Source organism: Anser anser (assembly GCF_964211835.1).
Source record: "Anser anser genome assembly, chromosome: 28".
Lineage (NCBI taxonomy): Eukaryota > Metazoa > Chordata > Aves > Anseriformes > Anatidae > Anser > Anser anser.
In genome coordinates, this window is record NC_139749.1 from 4,007,544 (window position 1) to 4,026,155 (window position 18,612).

At 42.5% G+C, this 18,612-nt stretch overlaps 1 protein-coding gene across 7 annotated transcripts in view; it reads right to left on the reverse strand.

Annotated features, from left to right (window-relative positions):
* Positions 1 to 2,027: 2,027 nt before the first annotated feature.
* Positions 2,028 to 18,612, reverse strand: part of POGZ (pogo transposable element derived with ZNF domain) — a 35,840-nt gene continuing 19,255 nt past the window's right edge. For 5 of the 7 annotated variants that reach the window (XM_083813331.1, XM_083813332.1, XM_083813329.1 and 2 more), the window contains 16 exons: positions 16,350 to 16,525; positions 15,285 to 15,393; positions 14,062 to 14,355; positions 13,082 to 13,288; positions 12,620 to 12,729; positions 11,886 to 12,220; positions 10,935 to 11,089; positions 10,330 to 10,430; positions 9,293 to 9,439; positions 8,269 to 8,403; positions 7,587 to 7,759; positions 6,953 to 7,093; positions 6,230 to 6,289; positions 5,788 to 5,900; positions 4,984 to 5,008; positions 2,028 to 4,861 (listed from right to left, as the gene is read on the reverse strand). In XM_083813331.1, the coding sequence (XP_083669457.1) occupies positions 3,283 to 4,861; positions 4,984 to 5,008; positions 5,788 to 5,900; positions 6,230 to 6,289; positions 6,953 to 7,093; positions 7,587 to 7,759; positions 8,269 to 8,403; positions 9,293 to 9,439; positions 10,330 to 10,430; positions 10,935 to 11,089; positions 11,886 to 12,220; positions 12,620 to 12,729; positions 13,082 to 13,288; positions 14,062 to 14,355; positions 15,285 to 15,393; positions 16,350 to 16,525 (3,860 nt within the window). In that variant the 3' untranslated portion in view covers positions 2,028 to 3,282. The remainder of the gene's footprint in view (positions 4,862 to 4,983; positions 5,009 to 5,787; positions 5,901 to 6,229; positions 6,290 to 6,952; positions 7,094 to 7,586; positions 7,760 to 8,268; positions 8,404 to 9,292; positions 9,440 to 10,329; positions 10,431 to 10,934; positions 11,090 to 11,885; positions 12,221 to 12,619; positions 12,730 to 13,081; positions 13,289 to 14,061; positions 14,356 to 15,284; positions 15,394 to 16,349; positions 16,526 to 18,612) is intronic. The other 2 variants (XM_083813330.1, XM_083813334.1) reach the window with 2 other exon arrangements.

Here is an 18,612-nt window from a genome sequence, read left to right on the forward strand (position 1 = left end):
GCCTCTGTGTTTGGTGTTATGGTTAAGAATTTGTGGGATGCTCCAAGAACATTAACTTCAGGAAGTGAGAAGCCACAGCACTTCAAGAAGCACTGAGGTGCAAGGTTCTGAATTCTACAGCACAGCCATGCGTTGAGAAGGCTGCGGAAAGCTGCAAGTCCTTTTTGTTGCCCTTCTCCAGGGAAAAAAAAAGTGGTTTTGCTCTTTGCTCCAATGGGGTTCTGGTAGGTATTGTACTCCATTAAGCCTGAACACACTCTCCTCTTCCTCCTGTATCTGACTTGGCAGTCCCTTTCTCAGATAGCGCTTGTGTGTGTGAGAGTGTGGGTCAAAGTACTCCATAACCACCTCTAATTAGCACCCACGATCTCATCTCTGCTAGAGCTGACAATGCTTTTTCCACTTCTGTTTTAGTAAAGGTTTCTGAGGTGCAAGGTAATAGTACTGAACCCAGTTATCCCATTACAATTTGCCCTAATAAAACAAAAATCTACTGGACTGACATCTGTAATTGAGTATGTAACACGCTTTAATCCTGTGGGGTATTTCTGTAACCTAAGGTGCAGCACGTACCATGTATCTCCTGCTCTCACTTATAATCCAGACATCCAAGAATTCTGATCTGGACAGGTAAAAAGCCTCAGTCACCTTATAAAAGCCACCTGTGAACAGAATGAAAACATGTCTTTAAAGATGTCTTCTGTAAGAAAAGCACTTGCCAACAGTAAGAGTCAAGAAATGGTATAGGTCCTCCTGCTTAGTTTGAAAGAAATTGGTCTTCCAGGCACCAGGCGTTACCGTGCAAGCACAAGGGCCTGGAGGCTGCGTGCTGCAGCCAGCTAGTTACAGCGCTGCCAGCACGCTGAGCAGCACTGTGATGGCTTGGACAAAAGGAAAGTGGAACCCCGAGGGTACAGCAACATTTCCAGACTTAGATTTCAGTTTTAGAGGTTCCTACGCTGCTCTCCTATCCCACTACAAGCACGCAGTTGACAGCTGTGTTAACTCCTCCAACCCCAGCTGTAGCACTTCAGCTCATGGGGCAGTTTTAAGATATAAAAAGGTAATACCTCTAAGGTGCAACCTACCAGGCCATTTTATGAACACCTTTTCACAGACACCCGCATTTTGCTTATCCTAGGCACGCTCAAGCATTCAGTGCCTATTAAAGGCTTCAGTTCAAAGCACAGAGGGGAAAAAATGAAAGGAAGGTTGACTTCTGTTGCTTTAGTGTCTTCTCTAATCTTAATGGTCAGAGTAATTAAGATCCATATTCGTTCTTACAGCTCTACCTGCTGACAGCAGATCCAGGGCTTCGAGGGCTCTGAAAATCAAAGGCAGCCGATCGTCCTACAGCAGGCTGTGTGCAGCCGAGGCTGCAAGACCTCCTGCAAGGCCCCTGCTGGTTCCCATTCAGCTAGTGCTGGCAGGAGGATAGTAACAAAATGGTGTTACATGTGCTTCGCTACCCAATTCAGCCATTATTCGGTATTTCTTAGCCTTTTGATTATTCGTGAAGGTATTTAAGACTGGTATTTACTACTACCTAACAACTTGAACCATTAAGCTCTCACTTGAGAGTGTGAGCAATCCCCCAAAAAAGAATAAAATGCAGTTAAATCTTCGTTCAGTATTTTATTAATGACTTTTCAGAATTTTATTTTTTAAAAAAACTCAATTCAGGAGAGTAGGTTGTTCTGTTTAACCTACTATATAGTTAAAGGGCAAGTAGGGTCTGCAGAAATGTAAATTGGGCAGAATTCTGCCTCAAGTGTTAATGACATGTAAACACATTTAATTACTATCCCATCTCTGGGTATCCTCAGGACATGCTAAAACAACTCTGTGTCCCCTTTGAAAGAACAGAGGGAATCCAGTCCGCGACCTGGCCCCAGCTCTGAAGCACAGCTCACGTGCCAGCCTCGCGCTCCTGCACTCCTCAGAGAATTGTTTATGCACTTTACATTAAGCATTACGATATCACAAGAGTTAAATAGTTCTTCATAATAAAAACACATGTTTATAAATCCATTTCCCTGGTTTTATTAAATGTTCCACTTATGTACATTTTAAAGATGAACCATTTACAGGTCTGCACATGCTGCTTCCTGCTTTCCTTAGGTAATAGGGAAGGTTCACAAAACCTCTATGGAAACAGAAAGGTGCAGGTGCTTCTGAATTCTGTATGTCAAAATGCTTTCCGTTTATACCATAATACATACAATTAAAAAACCCTCAAACATGCAAATTGTAGAAAAATTTAAGCTGGCAGTGAAAAATAAAAACAAACGTCTTCTTTTTGTGCACGTCACAGTTTGTTTCATTAAATCAGATTTCTAATTCTAAGGAACGTAGTGTCTGATGCCACTGGTTAAAGCAGGTTTATCAACTACTAGTAGTTAAAAGGTCAACGCTTAATGGTCCATACAGCTTTAACTCCCATCTACTGTACAGGAAGGTCAAGACAGACTTGACTTTCCTCTTCCATCGTGTACCCTCTGTCAGTAACTCTTTGGAGCAAGGTGGGTGCCGGATGGTTTCCCGGCTGGAGGAAAGGAACCATCGCAGTGTCAAAGTCAGCTCAAACCCCGCAGGTTTGTGGCAGCACTGCACCTGACTCCCTAACTGCACGTCTCACTTCGGCCCCCGTTCAAAGTATCGTGGCTCCCACGAACCATTGCTGGCATTGAACAGGCAAAATTCTTTTGCTTGTGTTTTTACCCCATGTCCAAATTCACAAGCAAAATAATTAGTCTTCTTTAAAGGAAAAAAAAGGAAAAGAAAACAAAAAACAAACCCAAACCAAATCTTAATGGCCAATTATAGGAGGTTCACACATTAAAGCAATCATTCATACCTAAATTTACCACAGAAACCTAAATCTCTGGGTCAAGTGTTAAAAAAAAAAGTCTGTGTTAAGACAACCAAAAAGGTTTATATACTGGTTCATTAGCTACATATTTTTTCCTTTCTTTAGAAATGGTCACATTGACAATGTATAATTCAAAACATTTCTGCACAATAAAAACAGAAAACTATGATACAGTGAGGTAAAGAAAACGCAAAAATATTCACCCACAATATATTTTCAGAAAATACCAACACAGTGATTTTTCTTTTAAAAAAGCACAAAACTTATAAATGAACAGCATAAATGGCTATTTATCTGAGTGATCGCCTACAAATTTCCTAAACCCACAAATCCACAGGGAAGTGTAATGGTCTCATCCAACATTTATTTAAAAAATAACCCTTTCTGGATCACGATTCGCAGATCAGTGCTCAGATTTCCATCAGATCCAAATCAGCATCTTCAAAGCCATAAAATGATTCAGTCTCACTTTCCCCTTCAAAGAGCTGATGGAGGATTTCTGGGTCGGCAGATTCCTCGGCCTGGGTCCGATCCTGGACCTCGGTCGCTGCCTGCTGCTGCTGCTGCTGCTCACCATTCAGCTTCAGCTGCTCCTCCAGAGAGGCAATCAGCTCCTCCTGCATGTCGGCATTGCGTGTGGGCGAGTTGGCCGTGCCGTCCGGACCCGGCAGCACACTGGCCACCAGGAAGGACTGCTGTACAAGTTCAGGAGAGTCACTAATGACTTCCAGGACCTCTGCCAGCCAGCATAAAACCAGCTGGAGAAGAATGTCCGAATCGCACGTGGAGTCCGCCATCTCCTTGGCTTGCTCTTTCCACTTTTTATGCAAGAAATTTTTCACAGTCCTTTTTATACAAACATCTAGAGGTTGGATTTTGGAGCTGCAGCCAGCAGGGACAACAGCCGGCAGAGTGCTGGAGGCACTCAGCAAGGAAAGTACTTCTTCCGATAGGTGCGTTCGGTGACAATCCAGCACAAGCATGCCCTTGCTGTTCTGACACTCTGTGTGCTTCTGCCACACTCTGGTCGCCCACAACTCCATGACTTCGTCGTCACTGTATCCGTTCTCCTTTGCTTCCAACATGATCGATTCTGGCACGTTGGCAGGCTGCTGGACGTGGCCCCTGTAGAAGACCAGTGTTGGGAGAACGCTTCCATCGGCGAGAATCGTGAGAACAACGTCGCACCAGGGGTCCCCAGTTCCCACCGTCTGCAGAGCATTCTCCTTCCTGTCGTCGCTGCTCAGCACCTCCACGTCGAGGAAGAGAGAGATTTCATCGATGGCCGCAATCATGGAGAGAGGCAGGTCTTGAGTGTGGATTTGCCGCTGCACAAACTCGATGAAGCAACTGGCGTTGTCCTCGACGTCTTTGGGGAGCGGGTGAGCCACTGCCCTCCGAGTGTGCGTGCTGAGGTTGTGCCGCAGCATGAACCTCACGGCCCACTCGTAGGAGATCTTGAAGCCACCTTCGAGGGATCGGCCAATCTTGGTGGCTTTCTGGAAGAGAGTCTCCTCGTTTACAGGCAGCTGCTGCTCTCTCTGTGTGAGGACCCATTCCGCTAGCTTCTCTTCAGCCTCTAAGCTGAGGTACTTGCCCTCCGACAGGGATGCCAAGTTCTCTTCTTGGAAAGCTTGAAACCTCCGTAGCCAGCGCTTGATCCGCCTCTGAGGATTTCGGAAGTGCTCTGCTGCCTGTTCAGTGTTGCAGCACAAAGCAAACAGTACGACTCGCAGCTTCTTCACTGACAGCTGCTCCTTTTTGCTTGCAGGTTCAGGCTCCTTTGTTGGCTGCTCATCTTCTTGAGCATCAATATTTAAGCACTCCTCTTCCTGGCAGACCAGAGGCCTGTTGTAGGCTGCTGGTGTCAGCTCAGGCTCCAGGTCATCTTTCGCAGGTAACGAAGACTTTGTTTTCACAGTAGCAGCTTTACTCAGGGAATAGGCAGAGCATGTATTCTTCATGCTTTTGTCCTGGGGCTGAACGTGCCTTGAAAGGAGAGAACACAGAACTTTCTTAAAACCAAGAAAATGAAACTGCTGAGGGAAAGCAAACAAGCAACCCACAAACTGAAACAGATGATGGCAGATAATAGTTTACAAACAGTTTACCTGGAATGTGATATCCAAGAAGGCCCTGTTAAAAAAAAACAAAACAAAACATTTGTAGTTTTGCAAACAAACGAGAAGTCAATGAAAGCAAACAAGTCCTGGTGCAGAGATGAGGCTCAGTATCCCTGCAGCATTCCCAATCTGCTCTAAGAGCAGCCAATATTCCCCCTTCCATTCAGCCACCCCCCTCCCGAAGAGGACTTGCGCTTAAATACAGCCACAACCAAACCCAGGAAGTGAAAACTGCTCAACAGTGCAGAACAACACTCACCAGCAGCCATTAAAGAAAAGCAGCAAAACCCCACATCCATTTGAAATAACACAAGGGGTTTGGTTAGGAAAGCTCCAGTCTGGCCAGATCTCTGCAGGCAGTGTCCTTAAGTTTTGCAAATTTTGGTAATTCACAACAAATGGCTGGAACGACAGCTTTAGGCCCTATTCATATCCCAATATCAGCAGCTGCTTAAAGCCCCTTGGTGTCATGGAGGTACAATGATGTCTCAGAGAAACAGAGGAGCTGACTGAAGCCCTCTGCATTGTCTCTCCCTGGGAAGATCTCCTGAGAATCTCCTTACACAGCTGAGCTCCAGGCAGAGTGCACTCACTTGAAGCTTAACTCTCAATCTCCATAACAATTAAGACGCATTCAGAAGGTCCCCAACATCACATTTTACTAAAACTCAGGAGTCAGTAAGCACTCAGCCAATTGCTACACACAGCTGTATTTGATTCAGACTCCATGAAATGATGTAGTATATCCTTCATTAATTATTTCAACTTTTTTATTCCCTTTCCAACTCTTACCTCGGAAAATAATATTACTAAACTCATGTGATGGATTGAAGACCAGATGTTTGGCCATTGCATCACCCTCAGATGTTACAAAGAGACAGGAGGAACAGGACAGCTTTACACCACTGGAAAACAACAACAGAAAGAAAAGAAGAGAGTGAGCTTAGCATCAGTATCAGACATGAAAATAGGTTCATCCCCTCACTAACACTTAGAAAAAAATGTCACGCCAGTGCATACAGGCAGTGCCCCCTCCCCAAAACACTGGAAAGCAATGGGAGTTTCAGGCAACAGTAGTTGCCTTCAGTTCAATATATTTTCAGTATACTTTTGCGAACATTAAGTAGCACTTCTTAAGATGATCACGAAAGAAAAGAACAGAACTGGAAGATCAGAAAATGAATGCACATTAGATTCCCAGATGATTAAAATAAGATGACAAGTTTTCCATTACCAGGCAGTATAGTTTTTAAACAAAGCCAAGTATTTTGGACTCTTCCGGGGAACATGGTTGCTGTAAGAAAACAGAGTTTATTAAATGTCAGAATTATTCCAGATATTTGAAGAGCTATAAAACCATATACAATAAAGAATATTTACAAGGATAGACACAATTCTGGTTTTAGTAACATTTTGTCTGCCAGACTTGTATGCAACGAATTGAAAATTCCATGTCTGAATAAATAAATAAATAATATACACTGTTCAATAGCATTTAGAAATGCCCAGATTTTATAGCAACTGTTCTACCATCCTGTTCTGTGGTCCACCCATGGTCCTGTACAGACTGCAGGCTTGTAAAAGCACGACATGACTTTTATTATTATTATTATTATTTTTTTAATATTTTTAAATTATGTTTTTAAGTTCACTCTGAGAATTTTGCAAGAAATCCTAGAGCACTGAATAATGGCAATCCTCTGCAGCTTCATGCAGTACACACACGCCACTAGCCACGATACTCAGTTTGGAATGAGTCTTTCATCTCCTGCACTCAGTTTTCCCATCTCGTTTCAAAGCTAACACCTGTGTCCGTGCTGACACAGAATACACGTCTTACAGAGCACTGTAGTGAACTAAAATTTCCTGATACCCCTTTCTTACAGCGCAGCACTCACAGGGATGCTACAACATTCAGGCAGGAGGAATGGCTGCTACAGCAAAGAATCACACGTACTTGATCATGTGGTTGGCATAAGCTCGGGAGCAGCAAGTGCTGTAACGGCACTGCGAACAGTGAACGTAGGTAGGGAAGTGGTTTGGGAAGTCAGGGATTTCGAAGCTGCACTCCAGGCAAGTCTGCCTCCCCAGGACACTCCTGAAGATAAGAGGGATATTTCCATCAGTGGCTGGACAGGTATCTTTGGAGTTATAACAATCACCAAGACAAAGTTAATGACATGTAAACTTCCAGAAGCCTGCAGTCAAATTAGTCTTATCTTGCACCCTAAACGTTTCACACTTGCTGTAGCCAGGAAACACAATATAAGAGTGGATAACAAATACAAATAAAATAAAAATAAGTTGAAGACAAGGTGGTAGGACACAGTGTAGGCAGATAGTCCTTATGGTGATGAAATCCCATTATCTCTATCAAAATGCCTAGCTAATTCTGCATTTCACAGTTTCATCTTAAGGGCTTTCATAGCATGCTTTAACCCTGGTTTTGTGGGAAGCTAGGTTCTCATAGCATAAAATTTCCTTGGCAACTGTTAAGACAAGGTCAGACCACCTCATCACTGTGGCATAACAGAAGTGACTACATTTCCTTTAAAATATTTTTAATTTGAAATTTAGCCAAAAGTTCTGACATTTTTTTGACCGCTCTCTTCTGGACGTTCCTCTGGACAGGTGGGTACAGGAAGATGGGCTGGGGATCTGTAGACGATGACAGCGGAGTGGTGTCCTGTCCAGTGCCCTGCGGCATGTCATTTGAAGATATTGGCACTGTCCGTGGCTGTCCTCTAGATGCCCTGATTGTAACCTGCAGAAAACAGAGCCATACCTCTTAAAAACACAAGGGCAAAAGTGATCTATCCCAATTCAAACTCCTCTGTTTGAAGCAGTCTCTCAGACTCTTAATAAACAGGTGCTCTACGACACCACCTGTCCCACCCAGGACACTAGCAGCCTAGACCAAGGACACATGACTTAAGCCCCAGAAGTGCCTGTTTTTCCTTAATGACTACAGAAGGCATCCAAGACAACTAGTTCGGGTACCTTCACTTGTAGATGCCTTAGTTAGGAGAGCTTAACTCTGGCGTGCCACTTTCAGCTCTTCTCTCTCACTATGAAGTTTCTCTGGAGTATCAGATTAGTTGCATGCGTACAGAGTGGCAAGAAGTGTTTTCTGTCCCAGCAAATGTGATTTACGTGATGCAGATGAGGCAAACATCACTTTTGCATTGCTTAGCAAAAACATGTCAATGAAGATGCTGTGGATATTTCCTGAGAAACCAGGATCGATGCCTGCTGTTAATCTGGATTTCTTACCTTGGTTCCAGGCTTCAATCCTTCTAATTGTTTGGGCTTTCTGAAAGTTTTATGATGCTGCAGCTTGTGTTCAATTTTATCCTTGGCAAACAGGAATTGGAGTCTACACTTGTTGCAATGATAAACACTCTTCTTCTAAAGCAAATGCAAATTAAATACATTCCATTTTAGAGAAACAGAAGTCACAACACAGAATGTTTTTTGGTTTTAAAAAAAAGAAAAGAAAACCAACACTATTTCCTCCTTGAAACCATAGCCAGCCCCACTATTTTAGCATCTGAATGGTCTCCATCACAACATTCCCTCCCCCCCCCTTTTTTTAAATTAAAATCATCAGGCTCTGCACAGACACCAGAACTAGAAGTGTCATGGAACAGAAGTCTTACCCAGCTTGTCTAAGCCAAAGTAAGGCATGCTAGCAGAGCAGTACATGGGGGAAACATTCCTTCAAAACTTGCCTTGCCTTTCCTGTAAATCAATAAAGGACTTTGGGGCAAATCAATTCAGGCACTTGGTAAGCGTGCTACATTTCTATATTCTGAAAATACGCTTTAGCTACACCTTTATAAAATATGTTGTCGATATAGCCAACGTACTTGGAAACAGAATACTTAGCTATCAAAATTATTTTCATTTGTGTGCATACAGCATTATTTATTTATTACCTGAAAATAAAAAGAAAAATTAAAACCCAAATGAACATAGAGCCTACTGTTGGTTAATCATCTCATGAAGCAAACGCAGTCCAACAAAACATGTTTTTTTCTGTTAAGTAAAATCAATCTGTGCTATTCTTAAGGGAGCAACGCCTCTTCTCTCCACCACAATCCCTATGAAAAGTCTAGAATGACAGCATGCAAATTGCATTTGTTACGGAGTGAATACTACTAGCATCTACTAAAACTCTTCTTTCAACCAAGTTTTCTTTTTCTTTTTCCTCCCCAAACAAATGCTCAACTAACCACATGCTTACTATGAATCCCTGTGGAAAATGAACTGCTGTAAACAAAGACAGACATAGTACCTGATGCCTCATGAAATGCTGTTGGAAAGCATTGCCATTCTTGAAGACTTTAAGACAGTAAGGACAGAGCAGGTGCCGCGTGTCTTCATGGATCATTCGGAAGTGGCTATCCACTTCAGAATAGAGCGACGAACGATATTGACAGACCTAAAGGAGTGGACAGAAACAATCAGTGAGGTAACACAGTATTTCTACTCATCTATCTCACAATCTATCTGATATCCACCACTGCAATACGGAGATCTTAATGGCAACATCCAGATCCCCAAAGACACTTAGCTATGGAATTTAGGAACCAAGAACTTGCTAGCTTATTCCAACTTTAAGATACTAAATCAAGCAGTGCATACTCAAAGCAGTTTGGAGAAACAGATTGAAACTACTCATATAAAGAGAAAGGAGTAACAATTCAAAATCCAGATCCAAGAAAAAAAAATGGGAGAGACAGTTAATGCAAAGCAGTTCGAATATGTTATATTTTTTTCAGGGTCTATGTAAAATGCAGAATTTGGAACATAATCTGTGTTAACATAACATATTTTAGAAGTTTCTTCTCTGTTTTTTCGGAGGGACAGTGTTAGGACCTCTGGGTGGAGATGACATGTTCAGAATCGATGCAAGCACAAATCTCATGACAACAGAGTGACAAGAAAAGGTGTCACACAAGCAGCAGCATCTCATCTCCTCCAGAGTGACAACTCCTCTTTATGGCACAGCAATTTGCCTGCAGGCCCTGGGAGGAAAAAAAATATTAGGCTCTGAATGCCATTGGGACTAAACAAATGCCTATCAAGCTGATCCAACTTCACAGTGCTGGGAACTGATGACAAACAAGATACTTGTGCTGCCCTAATAGCCACTGGACTTCTCTTTAAGATCATACCTGAAAAAAAATGCAATGGGCTCCACAGCACTGTCCCATGGACCAAGTCTATTTTGGACCACTATGAGCCACACGCTTTGCCAGTAAGTGCCAGATTCCCTCTTATTGACTAGTACATATTTATGAAGTCCATCTCTTTAACCACTTCTAATACCTGACAAACATAGGGCATCTCCCCAGGCTTGTGAGTGTCCTTCATGTGCTGTAGGAACATTGGTTCACTCTCAAACGCCCATTCACAAATCTTGCACTTTGCTGCAAAAGAAAGAAAAAGCAGGTTAACAGCTGGGGGACAACAACAACAACAATGTGAAAATATACACTGGAAGTTACAACAAGTCTCTTTGATAATAACAGACCCTTAAGAAGTCATTACTAGCTCTCAAAGCTTTGAGTTGAATAGATAATAAAAATATGTTCTGAGAGGTTTTCAGAAGGCCGCAGAAGTTCTACCCATCATTTTGTTCAAGAGATTAAGTAGCAAAATATCCTGATGAGGAAACTGCAAGTGATTTCAAATCAGATGTGAACGTACCAATAAAAATGAAATTCTGCCATGAAGTTATTATTAAACTCATTCTTTAAAACAATCTTGAAAATATATTTGGAAAATGTAATTTAGCTGGACTTTTCTGCTGGCCTACAAGCGTTCCACGGGGCAAGGCAGAACAGGTACATCCTTTCTCAATAGATTTGCAATTAATCCAAGACAAACACCCTCTTAAACCTAAACAAACAACAAAAGCAAAATCGACTTACTTGTTGACTCATAGGGACTGTGGACATTCTCTAAGTGACACTGTAGCTGAAACGGAGTGGAGAACTGCCTGTAACAGTGCTGACAGATGGTGTGGACATCTACCTCTCCATTTTGCTGATCCAGTTCAACATGGTGCTTCATGTGATTCATAAATCTTATGGAAGCGAATAGGAAGTGCGTGAACAGAAATCCAAACATTTTGCACCTGTAATCCTGACAGCACTATGAATGCTATACCAGAAGTTTTTTTAAGCCCATTTTATCATTACTTTTATGTACGCTAAAGATTAAGTAATAAAACTAAACTGTGGTGCAAAACAGTGTTGAGATGTTTCCTTCTTGCTCTTCCCACCAAAACCAAGATCTCCTTCTATCCAGCAACCTCCTATTCTGTAACTCTAGAAGAAGTCAGAGAACAGATCTTGTAGTACAGGGGGGCGTAGTACTAGCTTTTGAGCACTTCTGACACCAAACAGGTATTCCACTGATCATGACAAAACATTGCAACTTATAGAAAAAAAATCAGTAGTCCAGTTATCACAGCAGAACAACATAGTGGCTTGTTCAGAAGAATACACTATTTCACAACAGTATTTTCTCATTAGCTCCCTCTGTTGAAAAAGCATCAAATAAAGGTAAAAAGAGTAGTTCTTCATAAAGAATTATTTCTTATGATCTAGTAAGACTAGTAATCAGTAAATGAGATTTCTCTGGTGAAGACTACAGATGTGATTATTCTAACCACGTGATCTTACAACTTTTTTCTTGACTCAACTGCGTGATGGTGGACAAACTGCCTCACTCTACTGCTTTAGCTCTGGATTTAACCTACAGCATGGGAAACTTGTAGCGCTTGAGAGACTGATGCTCACAATTCATTTTTACTTCTGCAGATTTGAGGCATTCAGAACACTGCAGACTGTTTTTGTGGCACCTTGCATTCCTCTTACCTTATGTTGTTCTTTAGCCTCTTGGTGCAGTGCGGACACCTGAAGGAAGTTGGAACCTTGGGGAAGTTCAGTAGCTGACTCACTTTGCCACCATCTCTGCCATAGTAGAAATCATCTACTAACATAATAAGCTTACTTTGGGATGAGTCAACTACGTTTTCACTTGGCTCTGGGGCTTTAGCAGGTGGGGACAGCGCAGGGATAGGAGTGGAAGAGGGCGGTGAAGCAACAGCTGTAGTTTTTTCTGGAGATGGAGGCTTTGCAGATTGAATGTTTGGTTCAGAATCTAGAGATTTTCTTTTCTTGAGGAATTCAACCATTTCAGGGCAGCAGTACTAAAAGGAAAAAAAAGCTGTGCATTAAACAGTATCTAGGAAGGACTATTTATGCTATTAAAGGTAAGCAGGCAAAAACTAACCATCACCTAAGAGGAGACAAAGGCACTCCAGGAAACTCTTAAGGAAGAAATAATGCACATTCAACATCCAGTTTTCTGATTGTTTACTGGTCAGTAAAACTGGAAAACAAATGCACCTCCTGGCTGTAACAGGACATAAAATTGAGGCCCTGCCTACTTGTGGTGAGGGATGCTGGAAGGCCTCTCCTTTGCCTCTCACTTTCTCCTAGCCATATTCTTCCTTTTCACGGAAGTACCTAATCTAGGGAGAATTATTCTTTGCACTCCAGTCATAAATGACTAACAATTAACTGCTCATCTCAGAATGGTTACTTACACACATATGTCCTCTTAAAGCTTCAGTGACTCGAAATTGAGCATCGCATCTTGGACAGACCTTCCTGCCACCATCTTGCAAATCAAATGTGGGAATAGGAGATGAACTGACTGTAACAGGAGAAGAAAAAAGATACCTCAAAACAAAACAAAAAATTGAGAATCCTTACACTTCTTAGGTTCAGGTCATCTTTTTGACATACTGTAATAATACAGTTTCAAGAGCTATACTTTTAACTACTAAAAAGACTGGAGAGGCAGGAAAAAACAGAAGTATGCAAACTTCTGACAATCTGTATGCTGAAATATACCCCCCAGTAGCTATCATGAGTGTCTCAAAATTAGACTAATTAAAAATACATAAAACAGCTCAACTTATCTTCCCTTCTTTAGTCATTTGTTTGTTCCTATCTGCCAGTTTAAATCCCTCATCTTTATAAGACAGCTCGTATGTAAATCATACCTTTTAACGATGACGATGATGATGACGACTCTGAAACACTAGATCTCTGGGAACCATGCACAGGGCTGCTGTTGGACACCACAAGCGGCCCAGGGCTCTGGCCTAACGAAGGAATGGTGTTCAGAGTATTCACTAGCTTCGCAACCTCGTTGCTGTTCTCGCCGGTCACTCCAGGTCTCTTTACAGTCACAAAACTTGCAATACTCACTGCCAAGAGAAAGGACAACAGAGGAACACTAATAAGGAATCAGTAAGATCTGATGTACTGTTTGAAACCTGTCCCCACCTAGCATGCCTTGTCTCATGCTCTTCTACCTTTAATCTTCAGCAAAGAACAAACCATCAATTCTCCCATCCAGCAATGCAAAGGTTGGCAAGACTGGAAAAGTAAAACTCCCTAACCTTCCAAACTATGCCCTAAGATATGAGCCGTGCCCTACAATGAACTAAACAGGATACCGATGGTCACAAAAGTTACTTATATTTCTTTTCTAAATGCAGCTGTATGTGATTACGGCCACTTAAAACTAAAAATAACCCTACTTGCTGCGTGCAGATTTTTTTTCCTTTTTAAATTGTTTGTCACTATTCCTGAGCTACCATTTCACTCATGAATTCAGCCGACATTTAAAAAAAAGCAACGTGGTTAGTTTCAGCTTGTGCTCTTCATCTTTCAAAAACTTAAGTGATTAAAAAATAGTATTTTTTTCACTTTTGGGGACTTTTAATTGATGGTCTCAGAACATTCTACAGAACAAACAAACCCTAGTTCTCTAACCAAACCGGACACTATGGTAGGATTATCATCATTTTCCAGGTTGTAAGAGAGATGAAGCGTGAGTCAGTGACGGAGGCAAAAATAGAACCCTAGAGTTCTGACTCAACTTCTGCATTTTAGCTGCTGAGCCATATGTTTGAAGATCAAATTATAGACAGTGTTATACACTTGAGTCCCCTTGCTTTTCCATGGCAAGTCTTACCTAATTTGGGGTTAGTAGCTTGACTGGATTGCCCTGGCTGCTGCACAGTTAACTGTCCAAGTGTTGTTGGCTGCGTTGAAGTAGGAGTTGTGGAGGTGCTGGGAGTGGACTTACTTTGCTGTTGTGCCTGGGACTGTGGTACTGTGCTCCTGATGGTAAGCGTGGCTGGAATGACCGTAGTGAAAGTGTTGGTGGTGGGTCGGACCGGCATGGTTGTACCTGGTCTCACCTGGGCCATTTGAGAGAACACCTGAGGAACGCCAACTGTTGGTTTAACAAACTGGGTACCTGGGGCTTCAAAAACAAATGAACAAACAAGGTAGATCAAGTAATCGAATTCCATTCCTTGCCCAGGATACAACCTAATTTCTAACACTGCTGAATTCCCCAAATTCCCAGTAATTTCAGTGGAAGTTTTAAGAGTTCAGCACCTTAATTTTCCTTCCCAAGCAGACTAAAATTGATCCTGGATACAGACAGAGTGAAAAATTAGATTTACAACTACTTTTAGGTGGAATTCTCTAAAAGGCTTACAAGCATAAATCCTGCTGACTTTCATGGGGCTCCTACTAGTCTCTAGGCCAAGGGAAGCTCATGGAAGGCTTTTCATGACAGGACAATGGTGATCCTATAGTTACAAATTATTTTATGATGTGAAGTTTTACAGATCCGTTCTTGGGATACTGAAAGAGGACTCATCACAAAGCACGGTTGCTTTGTTATAAGGCAGGTGTATGGTGACACATGGATTCTTAATCTTGCTGATGGTGCATGTCAGGATCTGGTAGCAGAAGGCAATGTTAGAAAAATCATCTTCAAGGTGAGGCTTCATTTCCAGGCAGTAGGGGAACACTATCATGGCTTGGGGAGATTCTGAAAGGAAGAGGGGTGGTTACAGGCCAGGATTTTGGAATGAAGTTAACCAAGGAGCCTTTCTGAAGAGGTTAGATTATATGTAGCTCTGTGAGGCAGACACTGCTTCCAGGTGGAAGTCCCCTACTCTGCAAAGTGGTTTGTTACTATGATCAAAGGGCCTACTCTAAGCTGGAAACGACTAGCAGAATTGGAGCCACAAATGCAAACAAATCTCATCTGTTACAGAACTGGAAAATCCCCTTCTCTAGAGCTTCTAGATCTGTATTTTAAATACACTCTTTTTAAATCCCTGGTGCTCTGTAAAGACAGACAACACTAATGCGGTTTTCACATATTTCAGTCCTTACCTGGGACTAGGGTGATGGGTCTAACTGTTTGACCTTGCTGTACATTCAGAACAATTCCAACTTGATTCATTGTGTTTTGCACAGGCCGCACGTTCCTCACAGGAAAACCCTGCATTCAAACAGTAATCGTTAACATAAATATATATCAAGTACATTCAATCTGAGTTTTCTACTCTAAAAACAAACACCCCTCAAAAAAACAAAACAAAACAACACATTATCACTATCACCTACAGGATCAATTGAACTATGAGGCCATACTGTTCTCAGCCAGCACCTTACCCAACAGTAGGGCCACCTTCCTACAACATTCTGGTATACTGCCTCCACTCTCAACCTCTCCGTCCCTAAGCACCTACAGAAAACTTCTCCCAGGTCATAAGCAATTTCTAAGGTCATATTTGAGGCAGTGGTAGTTTCCTGAGATAGGTAAATGATCTGTTTTGTTGTTTGAAATCTCTATTTTTCTTTTTCATTAATGATAACCAACAGCTGCAACATACTAAGACTTTTTTTTTTTAAAGCAGGAGCTCTGGCAAACATGCACCCTTATTTTGTAGGAGTGTTTCCCCAGGCAAATGCTCAAAGAAGTCAGTAAGTATTACCTGCACATTTTCCAGGAAAATAAAACAAAGTAGTAAGTACTTAGCAAGGTCAAATCCTCGCAGAGTGGACAGACCCACCTGCAGCTGGGAGTCAGGCCCTACCAATAACTCAGGAGTATGCTACAAGTGAAAAACAGCATGAAGTCCCATCAGACCTGTGCTGGCTCCATAAGACTTGCTGAAGAGCAGAATGCGGACAAATTTTTCAAATGAGATTCAACTATGAAATGACTAGAAACCAACCTACAGCACACAAGATATTTTAAAACAAGGCTATTGCTAAGGCTACATCAATTAAAACCAAAACCCACCAGATTTCAGCTCAAGAGTAGCATCCAGCAAGGTGTACAAGGCAAGCTGAAACAGGCATCTGATTATGCCAATCTCCCAGGGATGCGTACACTCGGTCTTCCTTCCCAGAGATGCCAGCGTGCAGGAGTAGGGCTGCAAGGGCACTCACCTGGGTCGTTATGAAGATCGGCTGGCTGGTCACTGGAGAATTCGTGACGTGATTGGCATTCTGCATGATCTGTACAGGTCGTAATACTGGCTGGGTTACCATTGTGCCCAGACCTGAGGCTGGGTTCTGCGTAAGGATCAGCGGCTGTCCACCTTGCTGAACAAGAGGATTGCCAGCTGGAAGAAAACAGAAATACAGCGAAAGTCACACTTGCCAAGTAGAAATGCTTCTCGCACACTCAGCTGGCAATTTTAGTCTTCAGAATCTGAATGAATTTTCCAGAGCATGCCTTGAAAGTAAACTTGTGAAACTAACCAACCCTTCTACATATCGTTTCAATACTCATATCTACGCGAGGATTTTTCCAAGCTGCCTAGGAACCAGGTGCTCAAAACCCTTAGCTCTAAGCAATCTCAGAGACTGATTATACTGGCTTCTGCATGCCCTTTGAACACAGCCACAGCAGCTAAAGAAAATATTTTTTCTACTCTCATTAACTATTAAGTAAAAATTCACCTGCTGGCAGATACTGGGAAAACTTACACTGAACCACTCACTACAGTCCCTGGTGCAGGGTATCTACCAGAGAGACAGCAATACCATCAAAGCTTCTGAGCAGCATCGCCAACCACAGGTGGTCAGGGACCTCAGCGCCAATTAACCAGAACCAGAAGGATACAAGAATTCTGAAGGAACCTAAAGTAATCTTCAGCATCCTCTAACACAAAGAGGATGACAACCCTGAACCTTCATGAAGTGCCAGACGAGCTTCACCACGAGAAAGAGACTGAAAACATCTGGATCACACTGAAGTCATAACGTGCAGCATGTATCATAAGAACATCGTGCAATGGTTTGAGGTGCTTTTTCTCTCGATTCAAGCAGCATCCCGATTGAAAAAAAAAAGAAACTTAAAATTACTGTCTCTTCCACATCTTATCTGCTAAACTCAACATACTTGATACTGCACAACACATGAAAAATTTCACACAAGTCCTTTGGTATGAGAGCATGTTCAGGTAATTGCAAACAAGCAGTTTACTGAAGCTTAGCAAAGTACCATGTCAGCTGAGACCTGGGGTTGTGCAGGTGCTGGTGGTCAACTTCAATTTGAAGTAAAACTACTTAGCTTAAAACATGTTCATGGTGTTTTATACGGATGGATTTTATTTGGGATTTGCTTGTCTGACGGTAACCTGCACTTTACACTAAGCAGCAGTAACTTGATTCCTTGCAATTGTGCTGACATAGCCGTAAGGGAGTTCTAACACTAGTGTTAACAACCATCGCAGCCCAAGGGATTTCCCCGAGGGATTTTCCTTGTATACTTTGCTACAGGCATGCTGCTCAGAGACGCAGCTGCCTAATACCTCTGCAACCCGATTCTGTCCCGAGATGCTTGTCGTTTTGTGAAGTTTTGACCGCTCAACTTAGAACATCCCATGTCCACTGCTAGTTACCTAACACTTCCCATTACCTGCAGCTGAAAAAAGGTATCCAATAGTTTTGTGAACTCCTAACTGTTTGGGTCAAGTTTCCTACGACGGATATATCTCCCTTGGTCATTTCTCATGGTGAGCTGCAACAAGTAGAATTGTTTAGTCATTACAGAAAAGCAAACTATGCTTCCTCTGGTACCATTTAAAAAATAAAATAAAATAAAAAACTTCCTTACAAGTTCCAGAACCTCTGCACAGTTGCTCAAGGGACTCCCGTGGTCTCTGACTACCCCAGGGAAATCCATATGGTCACGTTAACCAGCTTCTGGTCATTGCTGTTTGCACCAGCCCAGCAGATGCCAACCAGTGCTTGGCCGCATCCTTCAGCCAAGGCCCCATTTGTTCCACGTGTGCTCTCAGTGCCACAAGCTCTTACTTGCCAACAGGAACAGATTTGCAGTATTTGCACAGAACGAGGAAATTCAAACCCAGGAATACTGCCCAATTGCTTCTGGCAAACTGGGGGCTAATGTTGCACCAAAACAACGATCAGAAGAATCTCCCATCTACTGGCAAAGCTTGCTGACACCCAAGAGGGGGAACGGAATTAAAGGAAGATAAGACAGGATGAAGAAGGAGGCAGTGAAGACACATGCCGGTGAAAGATGGAGCAAAATGGTCTGTGGACACCAAAACACTTGTTCAGCAAACACAAAACAAACCTCTGCCACTGATGATGCCCAGCAGAATGCTTCTGACCTTGCCTCCCTCCAGCGGCCATCTCCCAGAGGACGGACATGGTCACCGTTAGCTCAAGCCTGAGC